Genomic DNA, 19,332 nt, shown 5'->3' on the forward strand with positions numbered 1-19,332 from the left:
AAATAGTGTAGAACTGACAGGCGTCTGCTGCTGGAGTCTGACGCCAGGCTGCGTCGCTGTTGCGCAGACTCCGACGCAGTCAGAACGCGCTCCATTAAACACCGAGACTTCCGGTTTGAAACCGGCGTGTTTTAAAAGCGAGCGTCGAACACACACACGCATGCAGAAGGTAACTATTACATAAACATTTGGTTTACCTCGAGAATATTATTATAACGGTGATTTAATCGTGTGAGCGTGCGGTAAATATTGGAAATGGCAGATGTAGTAGCTGGTTAGTTAAATAACGAACGTTATTTATGATATTTTGGTTGTTATTGTGCAACGTTAACTATTTAATGCACATCTAACAGGTTGATGAATACACAAAGTGACTAAAGCGATAATTTAGGCTGTTAATTATATCGTTAAACAGTCTAAATAAACCTGTATAACGCTTTGTTCGTTTAAATTTCCCACCGCAAAGCGTCACTCTGTTTACATGACAACCATAAGCGTGTCAGACACATAAAACAGCTTTACTTTGGGATATTTTTATGAATATTGATTGATAAAATGAGTATTGCGTGTTGTCTTTAATTGACTTTAATTTTAGATTAAAGTTTGATCGCCTACAGATTATATTAGAGAAATCACCTTAAAAATGTATGTGTAAAATAATTTAATTTATTTTATTATTATACTTTTTAATGTATTTTAAGTGCATCACATTAAAGTCTTTTTTATTTTATTTTAGGCCATACACTGTGATGATGGATTATCCTACAAAAGAACGTAAAAGGTAAATATATATATATGCATCAGGGCAATAATTAAGAATTTCCAATTAACATAAAATGTTAGGAAACTGCCTGGAAGAGGACGTGTGTCTATATCATCCTAATGCACGGTGAGAAGGAGAGTTTGAGAAGCTAAAGACTCTTCGAGGACCACAGCTGGAGAATTGCAGGAAATAGTTGAGTCTCGGGGTCAGAAAACCTTAAAAAAGATCTATCTATCTATCTCCAAGCCAATTAAGCATATTTTCCACCAATAGTGTCATTCAAATAAAAAAATCTTATTCTCAAATATATGAATATGAAATGAATGATCTGTTAATTGTACATCTTGGTTTTAGTTTTTCTGCCTTTAATTTAACCATTTTATTACAGTTTACTGCATTATATATGAGAATGTAATGAAAATGATCAAGAATAATGGCAATTTTAAAATAATCCCAAAAGTAAAACATCTGGTTGGATTATGATAATTCCGGGGGTTAAAATTAATTGAAAAAATAAATATGTTTTTATGACCATTAAGACTTTTTATTTTCATGAATATATATATATATATACAGTGAGGAAAATAAGTATTTGAACACCCTGCTATTTTGCAAGTTCTCCCACTTAGAAATCATGGAGGGGTCTGAAATTGTCATCGTAGGTGCATGTCCACTGTGAGAGACATAATCTAAAAAAAAAAATCCAGAAATCACAATGTATGATTTTTTTTTTTACTATTTATTTTTATGATACAGCTGCAAATAAGTATTTGAACACCTGTCTATCAGCTAGAATTCTGACCCTCAAAGACCTGTTAGTCTGCCTTTAAAATGTCCACCTCCACTCCATTTATTATCCTAAATTAGATGCACCTGTTTGAGGTCGTTAGCTGCATAAAGACACCTGTCCACCCCATACAATCAGTAAGAATCCAACTACTAACATGGCCAAGACCAAAGAGCTGTCCAAAGACACTAGAGACAAAATTGTACACCTCCACAAGGCTGGAAAGGGCTACGGGAAATTGCCAAGCAGCTTGGTGAAAAAAGGTCCACTGTTGGAGCAATCATTAGAAAATGGAAGAAGCTAAACATGACTGTCAATCGCCCTCGGACTGGGGCTCCATGCAAGATCTCACCTCGTGGGGTCTCAATGATCCTAAGAAAGGTGAGAAATCAGCCCAGAACTACACGGGAGGAGCTGGTCAATGACCTGAAAAGAGCTGGGACCACCGTTTCCAAGGTTACTGTTGGTAATACACTAAGGCGTCATGGTTTGAAATCATGCATGGCACGGAAGGTTCCCCTGCTTAAACCAGCACATGTCCAGGCCCGACTTAAGTTTGCCAATGACCATTTGGATGATCCAGAGGAGTCATGGGAGAAAGTCATGTGGTCAGATGAGACCAAAATAGAACTTTTGGTCATAATTCCACTAAACGTGTTTGGAGGAAGAAGAATGATGAGTACCATCCCAAGAACACCATCCCTACTGTGAAGCATGGGGTGGTAGCATCATGCTTTGGGGGTGTTTTTCTGCACATGGGACAGGGCGACTGCACTGTATTAAGGAGAGGATGACCGGGGCCATGTATTGCGAGATTTTGGGGAACAACCTCCTTCCCTCAGTTAGAGCATTGAAGATGGGTCGAGGCTGGGTCTTCCAACATGACAATGACCCGAAGCACACAGCCAGGATAACCAAGGAGTGGCTCTGTAAGAAGCATATCAAGGTTCTGGCGTGGCCTAGCCAGTCTCAGACCTAAACCCAATAGAGAATCTTTGGAGGAGCTCAAACTCCGTGTTTCTCAGCGACAGGCCAGAAACCTGACTGATCTAGAGAAGATCTGTGTGGAGGTGGGCCAAAATCCCTCCTGCAGTGTGTGCAAACCTGGTGAAAAACTACAGGAAAGCGTTTGACCTCTGTAATTGCAAACAAAGGCTACTGTACCATATATTAACATTGATTTTCTCAGGTGTTCAAATACTTATTTGCAGCTGTATCATACAAATAAATAGTTAAAAAATCATACATTGTGATTTCTGGATTTTTTTTTTTAGATTATGTCTCTCACAGTGGACATGCACCTACGATGACAATTTCAGACCCCTCCATGATTTCTAAGTGGGAGAACTTGCAAAATAGCAGGGTGTTCAAATACTTATTTTCCTCACTGTATATATATATATATTTTTTTTTTTCTCATTGTGATGGATGATTAAGGGAATTTGGGCTTTGTTTTCCCTCCTATTTATATTTCTGTGAAACAGGAAGCCATGGCTGGATAATTTCATGTTCATAGTCACCCTGGAGAGCTCAAAATTGTGAATATGAATGGGAATATACTTCAGAGATACTTTACTCATAAGAATTTCTAGGGGTGCCAATAATTGTGTCCAATGTGTATTTGAGAAAAACATTTATTTCATAATGATATTTCCCCCCATTTTAAATTCTTATTATCCAATGAAAGGTTGGATTTTTGTGAACTTTTTAAATAAAAGATCAAAAGAATTAATGTAGATTAATTTTCACAGCCTTCTTTGATCTTATTTACCAAGGGTGCCAATATTTGTGTATATACACATATATATATATATATATATATATATATATATATATACATACACACGCACACACACACACTAGTAATATTACATGTATTTATATTATTTGAGTACTATTTTATTTTATATACTATTTAATGTTATTTTCTAATATTATCTGAAATCCCAAATGCCACACTTATAAGCGTCTCATCCTCTTCTTCTGTGTTTGGGTCAGTCCTGAGCTCAGCCCGCAGCGTGAGTCTCCGCTGCCCTCCGTCTCGGAGCGTCTGGCGTATCTGCGACCGTCCCGTGAGCTGCTGGAGTTCTACAGGCAGAAGGTGGCGCAGTTTGATGGAGAGCATGATGACCTGCTGCAGATGCTGGAGAAGTACAGGAGCACGGCGGAGGAGCAGGTGACCTCCTACCACCTGGATGATATTCCTGCTCTGTCCACTCTTCATAGATGTTATATCATTTGTTGGTGGCTGTATTATTGTTTTCTGTGTGTGTTTGTGCAGCATAAGTTGCAGTGGGAGGTGCGTCAGCGCGAGGAGGAGATCGCGGAGCTCCAGAATGCTCTCAGTGATATGCAGGTGTATCTGTTCCAGGAGCGAGAGCAGGCGCTGCGACTGTACGCTGAGAACGACCGCCTCAAGATCAGGTCAGACGTCTCCTCATCACAGAGACCAGAGCACAGACATGATATCCCAGGCTGAAGTGTTTTTTATCGTCACAGAGAGCTGGAGGACCGGAAAAAGATCCAGCATCTTCTAGCGCTGGTGGGTCCAGATCCAGGCGAGATCACGTATTTCCATCGCGAGCCTCCATACAAGGTTCAAACCTTATTTTGATATCATATAGCCATTTGTGAAGTATTATACTCGATTTTTATGTTTTAATGAATTTAGTTTTGTTGTAATATGGTTTTTAGGTCACCGTCCCTCAGAAGAAGGTTCAGCTGAGATCACATGAGGACTCAAAGGTGGTGAAACCGAGGCCTGTATCAGTGAAAGGTTCGCCTTCACTTTTATTTTGTTTCATAATTAGTTACTAGTGACTAATTTGTGGTGGTTTTATGGGTGCATTGATACATTCATAATATTTTGAGATGAACAGCTGTACTTTAACAGCATGTGGCATTTCAAACTACAGGAAGCAAGAAATCGTCCAGAGAAGAAGATGCCACAAGTTCAGAGCAGTACAAGAGAGACAACCAGACGTTACTGCTGCAGGTGTGGGTGTGTGGGTGTGTGTGTGGGTGTGTGTGGGGGGGGGGGTCTCTCATGGTCAACAGGGCTGCATTTATTTGATCAAAAATACAGTAAAATCAGTAATACTGTCAAATATTATTATAATTTAAAATATTTGTTTTCTATGTTGAATATATTTTAAAATGTAATTTGTTTCTGTGATGCAAAGCTGAATTTTCAGCGTTATTACTCCAGTTTTCAGTGTCACATGATCCATGTTTAGTTTAACATAAAATTAATTTGCAAATACACATTGAATAAAAACATGTTTTATCTTGCATTATTAGAAATATATATATATATATATATATATATATATATATATATATATATATATATATATATATATTATTTATTAAATATATTTATATATTATTATATTTTAAATAAGTTTTTATGAATAGTTTTGCATTAAAAATGATATTCTATATTTTTGTATAATCAATCAATATCAATATTTTTATCATTGTATAATTTATCAATATCAATATATAATTTTCATTATATTGTTTTATAAAAATATTGTAGATGTACATAATGTGTAGGTGTACATATAATTAGCTTTCATTTACATTTTTGGTGCAGAATGAACATGTTTTAATTGAATATATAAATTTATTATATATTATATTTATATATTTTAAATATCAATTTTATGAACTTTGTAAATGAAGAATTATATATTATTTTTATGTAATATACATAATATTTCTATTTAATTTTAAATGTAAAAATATATAATTTTAATTATATTTTATAGAAATATAGATCTACATAATGTGTAGGTATACATATAATTAGCTTTATTTTATTTTTGTGCAGAATAAACATTTTAATTTAATAAGCAATTGCTAATCTTTTTTTTTTTTTTTTAAATAGCTTGCTATGTGTTGAATGGCTGCTGTTTTTGTATGCATCCAGGTGGAGGCGCTGCAGGCTCAGCTGGAGGAGCAGACACGGCTGGCTAAAGAGCAGGTGGAGGCGCTGCTGGAGGACAGACGCATTCATCAGGAGGAGAGACAGGTACAGCACCAGCGCGACAAGGACAGAATCACGGCCCTCACCGACAAGTAAGTTCATTCCTCCTCCTGATTCAACAAACCCTGAGCACCAGGCTTGAGCGAGACTCTGTCCCGTGTTCAGACTGCAGCGCACACAGAACCTGCTGTACGAGAGCACCAGGGACTTCCTGCAGCTGAAGTTTGAGAGTCGAGCTCACGAGAAGAGCTGGATGCTGGAGAAGGACCGGCTGCTGCGAGAGCTGGACTCCTGTCAGGAGCGGCTGCGAGAGGAGCGCAGTTTCCCCGAGCAGCCTCCGCCTCTGTCTGCAGACGCTCTGTTCATCTCACAGCCCAAACACGAGAGCAGCCACACACACCGGGAGGAGATCCGGGTCAGACAGCTGATGTGTGTCAGCTCCCATTTCCTTCTTGATTTCAGTAAATTGGGTTTTTGGAATGGTACAAAATGCCTGGAAAAGTTTAAAGCAGAGCTTTTCAAAAAAATTTAATGCCAAAGACACCCAAATATGATGATAATAAACCCCCTTTTTAAATAATAAAACCAGCTATATATTGAAAACTATTTACATTGTTATTGAACTAAAGCCTAAGATAAAGTATTGTTCTGTAAAATATTAATTCAAATGTATTTTTAATTATTAAAAAAAAAAATTGAAATAATTCAAAAATACATTATATATTTGATTTATTTATTCAAATGTATTTTTTTTATTTTAAAATATTTCTATATATTTTTAAATAATTTAAAAATACATCTGAATTGATTTTATTAGTGTTATTTTTAATTATAATTTATCTGCTATTAAAGTTTTTGGTAATTTAAATTTTTTCACTTTATTTTAAAGCTTTAGTAATTTCGTTTTACTAAACTCTGTAAAACTGTTTTTATGCTTAACAGAAAAAAAAGAACATTATAAATATCAAAAAAAAATTATTATTTGTTTTATATAATATATCATATTTATAAATGTAATATGATGTTTATATATTTATTATCTATTATATTAATATAATGTTTAGATATGCATATTAATTGTACAAGTAAATTACATAATTTTAAAATTTATAATAATTTTGTGCAGGATAAGCATGCTTTATTTGAAAACTTTTATAGGGAGGAATCACATTCTCCTTCATCTTTTAAAACAAGACTTTACCCAGGTCTCATGACTGGTTTTGCCATTTTTTTTCCCCCCAGCAGGCTTTGCAGGAGGAACTGAAACAGGCTCATAAACTGGCTGACATGTACCGAGAGCAGTGTGTGAATATGGAGACGGACCTGTCCCAGATCAGAGAGGAGGGCGACGTGGGCCGAGAGATCTTCAAAGTACGCAAACAAACTCCTTGACCAGAAGAAAACAAAGAAATGATTGATTAGCCAGCCACCCTCACGTGCCTGTACTATTAACTAATGTTCAGCTGAATGTCCTCGAGTCGTGCGGACAAAAGCAGCCTAAACATCAGCCTAAAAATCTCTCCTTCTATGTTTATTTAAAAAAAAGTACTATTTTGAAGCACATGAGGGTGAGATACTTTTGACATGAAAATATTTTGATATTTTATTGTTGATGTCGAGGTTACTTTAGTGTCAAACTAGCATCTGATTTTTGCACGTGTTTTTAGGAGCGCTCTGATAAGATGGCCAAACGTCTGCAGCTGATGACTAAACGTTATGAAGCTCTGGAGAAAAGACGGGCCATGGAGGTGGAGGGATTCAAGACCGATATCAAACTCCTGCGGCAGAAAGTCAAAGACGTGGAGAAATATCTCTTTAAAGTCAGTCACTTCTCTCATGTATCTCTGCTATTTAAGAATATATGTCTCCTTAGCTTAAGGTTTTCAGCTTACACACAATCAACTAAATTGTCTCATATCAATATATATGAAATTGGCAACTATTTGTTAGTCATTAACTGAAAGAAAAAAAAAACTGATGCCGATTTTGATGGCTGTGTCTTTGATTAGTTGACACTCAACGTGGGCCCTGATCAAGACCTGGCGATTCTCCATGAAGTTCGACAGACCAACAGCCGCACGGTGAAGGTCCAGAATGAGCTGAAGAACCTGAGGGCCAAAATCTACAAACTGGAGAACGACCTGAGATTCTGCTGAAGACTCATGACGAGGATCGATAAGATGAACTCTAAGATGAGTCACATATCCATACATTTTTATGATTTGGAGTATGAAGAACTTCTGAATGATTCAGAGGAAAGCTGGACACCATAGAGCTGAGTGTTTATTTGTGCTGCTGAATTTTGTGTATTAGATAAATAAAGGTTGACTTTTTGTATTCGTTGTGAAAGTGATTCACTATTTTTGACTGGTCTGAGACAATAACAAACACAACAGTAAGGCCTATGTTCATTTTATAGCTTTTAAACATCTCAATATAAACATCTCAAGACAAAAACAATACTGAAATGCTTGGAAGAGACTGTACATATTTCAGTTGACAAAAAATAAAACATACAGATGAATCTGATAAACTAAAATTAAGAACATGCTACTGTCGTATTTCACCACAAAAAAAAAACTGCATCATAAAAAGATTATTTTAAAGAGTTTTTGCAGTTAACAGTTGAGCACATTTTCTGCTCCAATTGTCATTAACACACCAAAAATGTGTATATACTGTATAGATATATAGCATGTTGCATGGTAGTGTCTGTTCTACTGAATTTACTTTGTATTTTAATAAAAAAAAAATCGGTTTAATTGTCTGTTTAAAGAAAATATCACAATGCAAAAAACATTGTTTTATTGATATTTTGCAAATTAAGCTTAAGCCTTTTTTGTACAGTTAATAATAAAGCAAATTTAATGTTATATATTTGTTTCTATATTTTTTTTTTTTACAAATATGTGTGTGTGTGTGTATATATATATATATATATATATATTAAAATGTACAATTGTATATGCATTGTAGTGTCTGTTTTAATTTGATTTGTGTGTATATATATATACAGTATATGTATGTATATACTTTAATCATTTTTGAATTACAGTAATGAGAATTTGGGGGGTAAAATGTGCTTAACTGTTAAGAAAATATCATGCAAAAAAAAAGATTTTTTTTATTAACATTATGCAAAATATAATTTATGCAACATCTAAAATATGACCTGGTGAGATTCACTCACACACACGAAAAGATTCATCCTGAGCACAGCGAAGCGGTGACACTGTCACATACTCTAGAAAATCACCAGATCATTCTCTAGTTTTGACTCATTCAAGTATAGCATTAATTTCCCCAAAAAACATCTCCAAATGAGTGTTTGGTCATTTAAAATTAAAACAAGTATATTGTATATATTGCACGATAACAGAATGTACCATTGTCATTACTTGGCAATAATATTAACGGTACAAATGTAACACTCTTTATAATATGCCTCGACTTCAAAAACAGCCAAAATATATACATAGTCAACTAAAAACCCCACATATGATAAAAACAAAAGACTTTGGGGATGCAACACTGAAAGCTGCACTTCACACGTACCTTAAAACCTCAGTGACACTCGTATGGCTTCAACAACGACAGAATGACTTAAACACAGTTCACTTGCTCCTGAGGCACAAAAGTGCATTGTCACACTCGATTAAAGATCACAAACTGATTGTAGTGTTGAAACCTTGGCCCTTTTGGTGGTCTGAACTTATGCACAAGTCCAGACAGGCAGCCTCGTTTCAGTCTCCACAGAGTTTTTCATTCATTTTGACTCAGAAAAAAATGGCGACGTTGGTTCCTGACCAGCAGGAATCAGCCTGGTGCCCTGGATTTTACAAGTATGAATATATTCTACTTCCATAATGAGCCTTATGTTAAACAAATTCTGACGAACATGTTCAGATAGACTTGAGTATTAAAAGGAAGTCATCAAAGATGTATTTAGCATTACAACACTTGCTCAGCAATGGATCCTCTGCAGTGAATGGGTGCCGTCAGAATGAGAGTCCAAACATCTGATAAAAACACCACAATAATCCACAAGAAATCCAAACCACTCTAGTCCATGAGTTAATGTCTTGTGGATTACTGTAATGTTTTTATCAGTTGTTTGGACTCTCATTCTGACGGCACCCATTCACTGCAGAGCATCCATTGCTGAGCAAGTGTTGTAATGCTACATTTGTCCAAATCTGTTCCCATGAAGAAACAAACAAGAAGGCAAGCAAATTTTAATTTTTTGTTGAACTATATCTTCAGTGACCATAAGGAGGCACCATAACTGCTTGTAAAACACCAGCTTTAGTAAACAAACTCGCGTTTTCTCAATCTCTAGGTTGGTCGAGTGGGTTTGTGGGTCAGCGATAAGGCGCTGGAGTTGATTGTGCTCACAGTGTGTGGACTGACCGTGGGTCAGATCATGTAGTTCTTCTTCAGCACCTCCAGGTACTGTTGAGTGGCTCTGCTCACGGGGTCCGGCAGCTCCAGACTCGCGTTCAGGTTCTGAGAGCCAGAGGCCGATCCTACGGGAGACATGCGGGCAGTTCCTCCTTCCAGCTCTCCTGTTGCTGAGAGAATGACATGAGAAAGAAAATAAAAGTCACTTTTGAGGCCATTCACATTAATACATTTCTGCTTGGACTTGAGTGGAGATCCAACTGAGTGGGATCATATTAACCCTGTAAAGTCTGACATTTTAAAGTATAGTCTGAAAAAAAATATCTTTCTTAACTAAACAGTTTACTAAACCTTCAGGCAAAAAAAAATTAATTAATAAAAAAAAAATTTGCATACATTTTGTTTGTATTTTATGGCTCATATAGTGTAATATAGGAGAATATGGACTTTATACTACATATTTAAATTCTAATATTTAAATTAAATATATAAATTCTGATAGCTTGTAATCTAAATGATTGTGATCCTCATAACAGTAAAAATTACTATTTACATAAAATACATGTAAACATTTTGTTGTAATAATGTCTCACCATAGTCCAGCTCCTTCGATATGTTCTTCTCCAGCTCCGTCTGCATCTGCAACAGGAACAGACAAACCAGATTACACATCTGACTCATCTGATCTCACTAAAACTAGCACTCAGCCAGCTCTTTTTTTAAAGTTGTCACAGCGTTCATACTATAAAAATGTATAACCATGACTATGCAGATGCACCATGGTTTTGACACATCTGACTGGTCAAAATCCAAATGTTAGTATAAGCATCCATTACAATTAAAAAATGTTGGGTTTTAAGGCTGCATTTATTTGATTAACAATACAGTAAAAACAGAGAGATCGTAAATTTTATTACAATTTAAAATAGCTGTTTTCTATTTGAATACATTTTAAAATGTAATTTATTCCGGTGATAAAAGCTGAATTTTCAGCATCATTACTCCAGTATTGAATGTCACATGACTTGATTTTTTTTTTTTGCCTGAACAAACACGGCCATAATGTAACCCCAGCTAGCGATATAATTTCATTTTATGATTTCATTAGTATAGTATCAAATCAAGACTGTTAAATGTCAGGAGCAAAAAAAATAAATAAATCTTCTGAATCATTTACACATTCATTTTAGTATGAAAAATGACCTCAAAAAGGATCAAATAAAGGGGTTCAAAATCTGACCGGTACACAGACCTGAGAATAGCAAAACGTTACATCACATATTTGCTCATAAATCATAGATCTTGTTTAAATATAAATATTCATAAAAAATAAATATAGACATAATAGATATTCGATTTTCTGTATCATTTAAATACCTAAATAACCTACTACATTTGTCAAAATGTGCAGTAAAGAACCAGAGCACACTGCACTCAGTACTGTATCCCACAATGCAATGCACTTGACTTTACCTTCCATTTCCAGCGTGATGAATTAACTCTCTGATCCAACTCCCAGTTAACATTTTTACACAAAACAATTAAAATGTAAAATTATTTATTACCTATAAAACTTCATTAAACTAAAAAAATATATACTAAACTATTATAGCTATTAAAACTAAATTTACTGCATATATAATCATTAAAACAAAACCTGAAAAAATAAGAATAAACTAATTTAAAATAAAAAAATTACGAAAGCACATAACAAAATTACAAAATTCCAACTAAAATTGAAATGAAAACAGAAAATATAAAAACAAAAGCTAATTCAAAATATAAATAAATACTATAAACGAAAATGAATAATACTAAAATAACTAATTAAGAAGAAAGATAATGACATTTTACAAAATGTTTTTCAGAAACGACAGTGTACTAAAAGCTGTAATGGCACAGATAAGTCTTCAAACTCTGATCTAATTAAAATCTTTCAAAAAATGTAAAAATATATCCGGCATGATTTCTGACTCAACGTTTTCTCCCATAAACAGCTGAGTGAAGCAGCAGAGACACATTAAAGCAGGTGTGTGTGTGTGTGTGTGTGTGTCTGTGTTCTGACAGTCAGAGATCTGCACACATCAGCTACACACCTGCTCAGGTATCAGGCTGCAGAGAGGACAGGTGAGAAACAGACTTTTGAGCTAGAAGCTGAAGATATCAGAGACAGAAGAGGTCATGAGTCCAGACAGCAGCCACAGGAAAAACAGACCAGGAAGTTATTTACTACGTTTATGAAGGGAAAGATAGTGGAAGGAGAAAAGATATTGTTTGTTAGTTTTAGAATCACCACCTGGCATGGGATTTATTTTGGGTGGCTCTTCTAAAGCTAACAGTAAGTATTAGTTCATGGTTAGTGTTGAATGTTGAGCCAGTGTGGTGTAGGATTTGGAAACCTGTTCACAATCTAAATGAGAGTCAAAGACTTCATACGCCATCGCTCACCTTTGCCAGGTAGGCCTCTACGCGGCTGCTCTGGGATTCCCCTACCGTACCCAGCGTCCCGAGGCCCAGACTCCTGTTCAGGGGTCCTAGAGAGGCTCCGTATGCCCCCACGGAGCCCAGAGACGCCACATCCAGACCGGGGCCTCCTAAACCACCGTTCACTATACTGCTGGTGAGCAGAGATTTACTGCGCTGCCTCTCGCTCAGGAGCTTAGTGTTGGCCTCCGCTAACCGCTCGTTCGACCTGCACAAAATTAACAAAAAGACATTTTGGCACATTATGAAAAAAAACCCCAGTAAACAGAAATAAATCAACTAAATACAGAAATAACTGCCTACTTTTTTAATTGAAAATATTTACTAGGTAAATATTTACAAGTAATAGATTAATTTATGACAAGAGTGCACCTGAAAAATCTACATCATAACAGGAGTTCTGACCTTTGTCACAGAAAGTCTTCTTTTTTGCCTTTTTCTCTATCACGCTTTAGAAATCATAAGAAATTATATATCAGTTGAAAACTTAAAATCTCAAAATTCATCCTTTGAAACCCATTTTAAAATCAGACATTGCATTACCATGGAAATGGTACATCAAAATCACATTGGAAAATGTTTTCATTCATGAATTATAAAAAAATAAGTTTGGATAGTGCACTATAATGTCTGTGTTCAAAACTGTGAGTGACAGTTAAGGGGTTAAAATAATATTTATTTCTAATTTAATTTCACTATTTTTTATTTTATTAATTTATCTGTATTTATTATTTTTAGCACTGCTTTGTAAATTGATCATTTTCTGCACCTCTGAAATAATATTTCTTTATATTTGACCATTTTCATTTATATTTTATACATTTATTTGTATTTGTTATTTTTAGTTTTACCTGGTAGATGAATCATCAATTTCTGTGACTCCTTGATATTTTGAAATAATATTTATTTTTATATATTTGTATTTACATTTTACAATTTTATTTACTTTTTATTTTAGTAATGTGTATATACATATATATATATATATATATATATATTTTTTTTTTTTTTTTTTTTTTAATTGATCATAATCTTCATAATTTTTAATTTATCATAATCTTCCTCAATATGCTTTGAAATAATATTTATTTACATTTTACTATCTTGATTTATATTTTATTTTATTTGTATTTATTATTTTTAGTTTTACTTGCTAAATTTACCATAATTTTCTGATTAACTTTATATATTTTGAAATAATATTTATTCTTTAATTTATATTTTTCTATTATTTTTTATTTTTTAAATAATCTATTAGAATTTATTATTTTTAGTTTTACTTGGTAAATATATATCATTTTCTGCACCTGATAGGCATTGCAATAATCACCATTAAACTCTTGTTTTGTGGCTAATGCACCTAATTTAAATTTTTTAATCTGAAAATGTGATTGAGCTGTGATTATAATGAAGACATATTTCTAAATATAATTCTGAGGACTGGCTCCCATCATGCCTCTCACCTCTCTAGTTTGGCGGCCAGACTCTTGCGGAGACGGAGCTCTTCGCTGTACAGCTGTTTGTAGCGCTCCAGCTCTGTGCGGCTGGAGTCTCTCTGAACCAGACTGTCCTGCTGAACGCTGCGTATACGGCTGAGCTCTCCCTCCAGATCCCTGATGCGCTGCTCCTGCTGAGTGCGCTGACTGGCCTCATTAGCAGCTTTCATCTGCTCCAGAGCTTCCTGAGATGCCGCCTGCGTCTGATGAAGGAAACGTACAAACAGTGTCTAAAACTTCATAATAAACAAAATAATTATAATTATCTTATATTTTTGAAATATATAATATTCTATATGAACAACATAATTATAATTATCTTTATAAAATAATACATTTTATAAATAATAATAAATAATAAAAATAATAAATAAATAAAATAAAATGCTGTCTCGTGAAACATAAAATCTCATAATGAAGAAAAATGATTATAACAACTTTATGAGGAGAATTTTATAATTATTCTATAAATTAATATTTTATATTTAAATTAAATATATAATATTATAAAATAAAATAAAATAACAAAATATAATACCTGCATGAAACCATGTCTAAAAATATATAAAAAAACAAAATTATTCTAATTACTCTAATTATTCTAATTAAATATATATAAAATAAATAATAATAAAATAACAGTAAACAAAATAAGATGCTGTCTGCATGTGAAGAGTGAAAAATACATAAATAATAAGCAAAACTATTCTAATAACTTTTTTAAATAATATTTTATACTTAAAATATAAAATAAAATAAAAAAGTAAAGGAACATCATTTTTGCGTAATGTGATCGAAACCGGCCAGTAACGATTTTGTATCCACTTGCTTTTTCACTTATATTTGGTGCTTAATGACCATTTACTTCAAATATACAAATATGTAACAACAATAAACACAATGTTAAAGTGAGCACGTTATGGTGCTCTGACTCATGTCGTGTACCTGCAGGAAGAGGTTGACCTCCTCTAGTTTGTGTCGGATCTCCTGTCGGGCTCTTTCCTCCGTTTCCCGGCGGTACTGCTCGGCCTGGCTCTGGTCCATCACACCGACCTCCAGCTGTCTGCGCAGACTGACCACCTCCTCCTCCAGCTGCCTCTTGCTGCGCTCCAGCTGCTCGTGGCTTCGGCTCAGGCTCTTCACAGACGACAGCTTCTCCTTCAGCTGTCTGTTCACCTCCTCCAGCCGCGAGCAGCGCGACGCCTCCCGCTCGTACTGAGACTGCAGCTCATCCACCTGCGCCAGAGGAAGGTGGCAACAGGAGGAAATAAAGAGACTATATCAAGTTTGCCTACTTTAATCTGATCTGACAGTCTTAAAAATGACAAAAAATGTTGCAAAGGTCCGTAAATGCCTAAAGCTGAGACTGTACCCGTGTCTTCATTCTGCTGACAGCGCTCTCTGCCTCCAGCCGGTGGCTCATGTCTGCTCTGAAGCTGCCCAGAGGAGAGTCCAGCTGTCCACCGCCCTGCTCCCGCAGCTGCTTCTTAGCAGTTTTCAACAGTGTCTTAAACCTGACACACACACACACACACAGATAGAGAGACTGAAATTAGAGACATTCTGTATCAGTGTTGTTATTGTTAACTAAAACCATTACTTTTTTTTTTCATATATAAAACCATGATCCGCACTCACAAAAATAGTCTTCTTTTTTCCTGCTGGTGATGAATGTAAAATGAAACGTTCAATGAAGACTATTTTTGTTAGTGCTGGTCATTGTTTCTTACACTAAGTAATTAAATAGATAGATGCACCAAAATAAAGTATTAGGTGACAAAAGAGCGCGGTGCAAACAGCTTTGTGGACCTTTTTTTTTTTTTGTTATAAATTGAAATAAAGCTGAAATAAGATAAAATATAAATATTTGACGCAAAATGTAAATGAAGAATTAGAAATGTTGGCTTAGCAGCTAAATTAAGTTCTAAATTGACAAACCAAAACTGAAAAAAATAATTAAAGCTAAATAGAAATGTTTAATACAACATAATAATAAATAATAGTATATAAGTACTATATATATATTAGTCAGCATAAAGGTCTTACTGTGAATGTTTTCTTTATAATCTTTCACTAAAATGAAATAACCTGCTCCACCAGTTAAACAACTTGGTTTTTAAATGATCCCTCTTACTTTTTCTCATTTCCACCATAATTAACATGGATAAAAAGAAAAATAACATGATTATTTGTCCTGTCAAATATCCTGTTACACTTTTTTAGAAATATATCAGTTTTCAAATGCTGTATCAAGGTTTTTAGCACTACACACAGCTGTATGTCATTCTGCAGCACTACAGCAGCACAAAAGACAGGCTTGGAGTCCTGCTAAGATAAAGCAATGTGTACTATATGTGTGTGTCTCACAGACTCACAAGCAGGATCCTCATAGCCGGCTTCTCTAGTACTCAAACACGTCTACAGGTGTAGAGCTGCAGCGGTCGGGTTAAAGGTTAAAGGGTCACCTGTACATTTCTTTCTGAAGGTCAGTGTTTCTCTTCATCTCCTGCTCCAGACGGGTGTCCACAGATTTCTTCTGCTCGGCTAGTTTTTTGGCCTTTTTCTTCTCGAGCTCCATCTAAAAGACGCATTTGTTAGAAACTCTGGGCCGCAAGACACTTTGGCATGTGTTCCACTGTGTGATCTGAAATATCCCCGATATTATTTTAATCTAATAATATTTTTAACATTATATTGCCCTATACATACACTACCATTCAAAGTTTGAGGTCGGTACAATTTTTTGATGTTTTTGAAAGAAGTCTCTTCTGCTCATCAAGGTTGAATTAGTTGATCAAAAATATAGAAAAACTGTGAAATATCATTACAATTTAAAAGAACTGTTTTCTATTTGAATATATTGTAAAATGTAATTTATTGCTATGATTAAAGCTGTATTTTCAGCATCATTACTCCAGTCTTCAGTGTCACATGATCCTTCAGAAATCATCAGTCTAATTTACTGCCCAAGAAACATTTGATTATTATCAATGTTGAAAACAGTTGTGCTGCTTCATATTTTTGTGGAAACCATAATACATTTTCTTTTTTAGAATTCTTTAATGAATAGAAAGTTCAAAAGAACAGCATTTATTTTAAATCTTTTGTAACGTTATAAATGATTTTACTGACACTTTTGATCAATTTAATGAATCCCTGCTGAATAAAAGTATTACTTTCTTTATTTCAAAGAAAAAACTGAAAAACAAAAAAAATGTATTGACCCCAAATGACTGAAAGGTACTGCAATATATAAATTTCAAACTAAAAGAACAAACATTTATTCCATATTTTGTGAAAATATCAGGTGTAATTCAATGTGACATTTTGGATGGACATTATTGTGTCTTTCTGGCACCTGATTGCTCAGTTCTCCTTTCTCTTTCTCCAGCTCAGAGAGGCGGAGTCCCAGTCGTGAGCGGCTCTTTAGCTCCTCCTCCCACAGTGTTTGTGAGTCCTGGGCATTATGGGATAGCATACTCTGCTTCTGCACCTGGAGAGGAGGACCGCAATTAAAAAACAAATAATATTTTTGTGTAGCACTACGAATCAGGGTTATTATCGCTAACTAAATCAAAGATTAAAAAATAAAAAAAAAATAATAATTTTCGGTACCTGAATTAAATTAAACGTAAAAAAAAAAAAAACATTTCCCATTTTCATTAAAGGGATAGTTCACCCAAAAATGAAAATTCTGTCATTAATTACTCACCCTCATGTCGTTCCAAACCAATAAGACCTTCGGTCACCTTCGGAACACAAATTAAGATATTTTGATGAAATACGAGAGCTCTCTGACCCTCCATATACAGCATCGCAACTGAAATGTTCCCAGGCCCAGAAATGTAGTAAGAACATCGGTAAAACAGTCCACGTGACATCAGTGGTTCAACCGTAAATTTACGAAGCTTCAAGAATATTTTTTGTGCGCAAAGAAAACAAAAATAACAACTATATTCAACAATTCTTCTCCTCATGCATTGTGATACTCTCTGCACAATGGCGGCGCTCATTGGGATGAGGAGGAGAAGAATTGTTGAATTAAGTTATTTTTGTTTTCTTTGTGCACAAAAAGTATTCTCGTAGCTTCGCAAAATTACGGTATAACCACTGATGTCCCATGGACTTTTACCGATGTCCTTATTTCTGGGCCTGGGAACATTTCAGCTCTCAGATTTCATCAAAAATATCTTAAGTTGTGTTTAGAAGATGAACGAAGGTCTTACGGGTTTGGAACGACATGAGGGCGAGTAATTAATGACAAAATTTTCATTTTTGGGTGAAATATCCCTTTAAGGTAAAGTGCTAAAATCAAATAAATATAGACAAACAAACAAAAAAAAAAACTATTATTTTTAGTAACAAAATTACTAAAACTTTCTCTAAAATTAAAATGAATCAGAAAATCTAAAAAAATCTAATTTAAAATATTAACAAAAACTAACAGTATATCAGAGATACTAAAATATCACTGCTATGAATAAACCACAATTTTCCTATCAATCCTCTCTTCATCCATCGCATTTAAATGCATTTTGAAGCTCACCTCTCGGTTGAGTTGTTCTTCTAGCGTCATCTTACTGCTCTGCAGGTTTGTGACGAGATCTTCCAAACGATTCCTGACCTGAGAACCATCACAGATGTCAATATGCAACAGGATCTTGCTGATAGGTTCAATTCACTCACTTAACAAAGTACTTCATGCAGATCTAGATCTACTTTTGATCTCAGAAACCAGAAATGCAGAAGGTAGAGAGTTTACAATCAATGCAAATCAAAACAAAAATCCTAAACCCTAACCCACCACCAAAACAGAGAAAATCCCCCCTAACAACCCTACCAGAGAAAAGCAATACAGCATACAGACACTTTATTGTTTCTTGTTCATTTCAAGAGCAATTCACAGTAAGATTTGAGGTCCCGAAGAGCTGTAATTCACAGTAAAGAAAGAAGAACCAAAAAAGGGAACTGCTAGAATCACAGCTAGATGTTTGATACCAACCCCTTCTCCAGGTGATGAGCCTGATAACTGTGAAAAGAGTGACTACACCATCAGTTTACATGAAATCTCCTCTCTGACTGACTCACATGTACAGTCAAGCTCAATCTGCACTGGCACAATTAAACAGAGTTGATCTGAAGTGAAGCTCAGATGACTTAAGAGGGTAAAAGGAGGTTCTGTCAGGATTAATGTCTAAATCTACCATCATCAGCTGAGACAGGACAGAGAACTCACCACAGCACCCTCCTGAACGCCCTTCTGTAGCACCTCAATGCGGTTGGTCTGTTGTTTGGCCGTGGCCTCCAGTCTGGCGTTCTCGATCTCTAACCTGCAGAGACATCGTAATCACATGAACCATGATCAGATAGCTAGGAAGTTGATTACAGTTAATAATGATGGGCACTTTTG

The 19,332-nt window shown here is 35.0% G+C and overlaps 2 protein-coding genes across 10 annotated transcripts in view; one reads left to right on the plus strand and one right to left on the minus strand.

The window, feature by feature from the left end:
- The first annotated feature begins 41 nt into the window (after positions 1-41).
- On the plus strand, positions 42-7,878 carry ccdc77 (coiled-coil domain containing 77). 2 transcript variants are annotated; one of them, XM_058766991.1, is made up of 12 exons: positions 42-169; positions 737-781; positions 3,549-3,726; positions 3,832-3,974; positions 4,050-4,146; positions 4,245-4,326; positions 4,466-4,545; positions 5,485-5,633; positions 5,707-5,956; positions 6,784-6,912; positions 7,209-7,361; positions 7,551-7,878. In XM_058766991.1, exons 2-12 carry the CDS (start codon positions 750-752, stop codon positions 7,695-7,697), a joined length of 1,440 nt encoding a protein of 479 aa, XP_058622974.1. In that variant the 5' UTR covers positions 42-169; positions 737-749; the 3' UTR covers positions 7,698-7,878. The 2 variants fall into 2 exon arrangements, with proteins under 2 accessions (XP_058622974.1, XP_058622975.1); XM_058766992.1 differs by having other exon boundaries at positions 6,787-6,912.
- A 1,796-nt stretch (positions 7,879-9,674) lies between these two features.
- Positions 9,675-19,332, minus strand: part of si:ch211-272n13.3 (ankyrin repeat domain-containing protein 26) — a 35,820-nt gene continuing 26,162 nt past the window's right edge. For 6 of the 8 annotated variants that reach the window (XM_058767762.1, XM_058767760.1, XM_058767764.1 and 3 more), the window contains 11 exons: positions 19,159-19,252; positions 18,925-18,951; positions 18,469-18,546; positions 17,281-17,415; positions 16,388-16,500; positions 15,295-15,436; positions 14,868-15,158; positions 13,890-14,125; positions 12,391-12,634; positions 10,536-10,581; positions 9,675-10,112 (listed from right to left, as the gene is read on the minus strand). In XM_058767762.1, coding sequence (XP_058623745.1) covers positions 9,958-10,112; positions 10,536-10,581; positions 12,391-12,634; positions 13,890-14,125; positions 14,868-15,158; positions 15,295-15,436; positions 16,388-16,500; positions 17,281-17,415; positions 18,469-18,546; positions 18,925-18,951; positions 19,159-19,252 — 1,561 coding nt within the window. In that variant the 3' untranslated portion in view covers positions 9,675-9,957. Of the gene's footprint in view, positions 10,113-10,535; positions 10,582-12,038; positions 12,097-12,390; positions 12,635-13,889; positions 14,126-14,867; positions 15,159-15,294; positions 15,437-16,387; positions 16,501-17,280; positions 17,416-18,468; positions 18,547-18,924; positions 18,952-19,158; positions 19,253-19,332 lie in introns of all 8 variants that reach the window. The other 2 variants (XR_009269426.1, XM_058767761.1) reach the window with 2 other exon arrangements.

The sequence above is a fragment of the Onychostoma macrolepis genome, chromosome 25 (genome assembly GCF_012432095.1).
Source record: "Onychostoma macrolepis isolate SWU-2019 chromosome 25, ASM1243209v1, whole genome shotgun sequence".
NCBI lineage: Eukaryota > Metazoa > Chordata > Actinopteri > Cypriniformes > Cyprinidae > Onychostoma > Onychostoma macrolepis.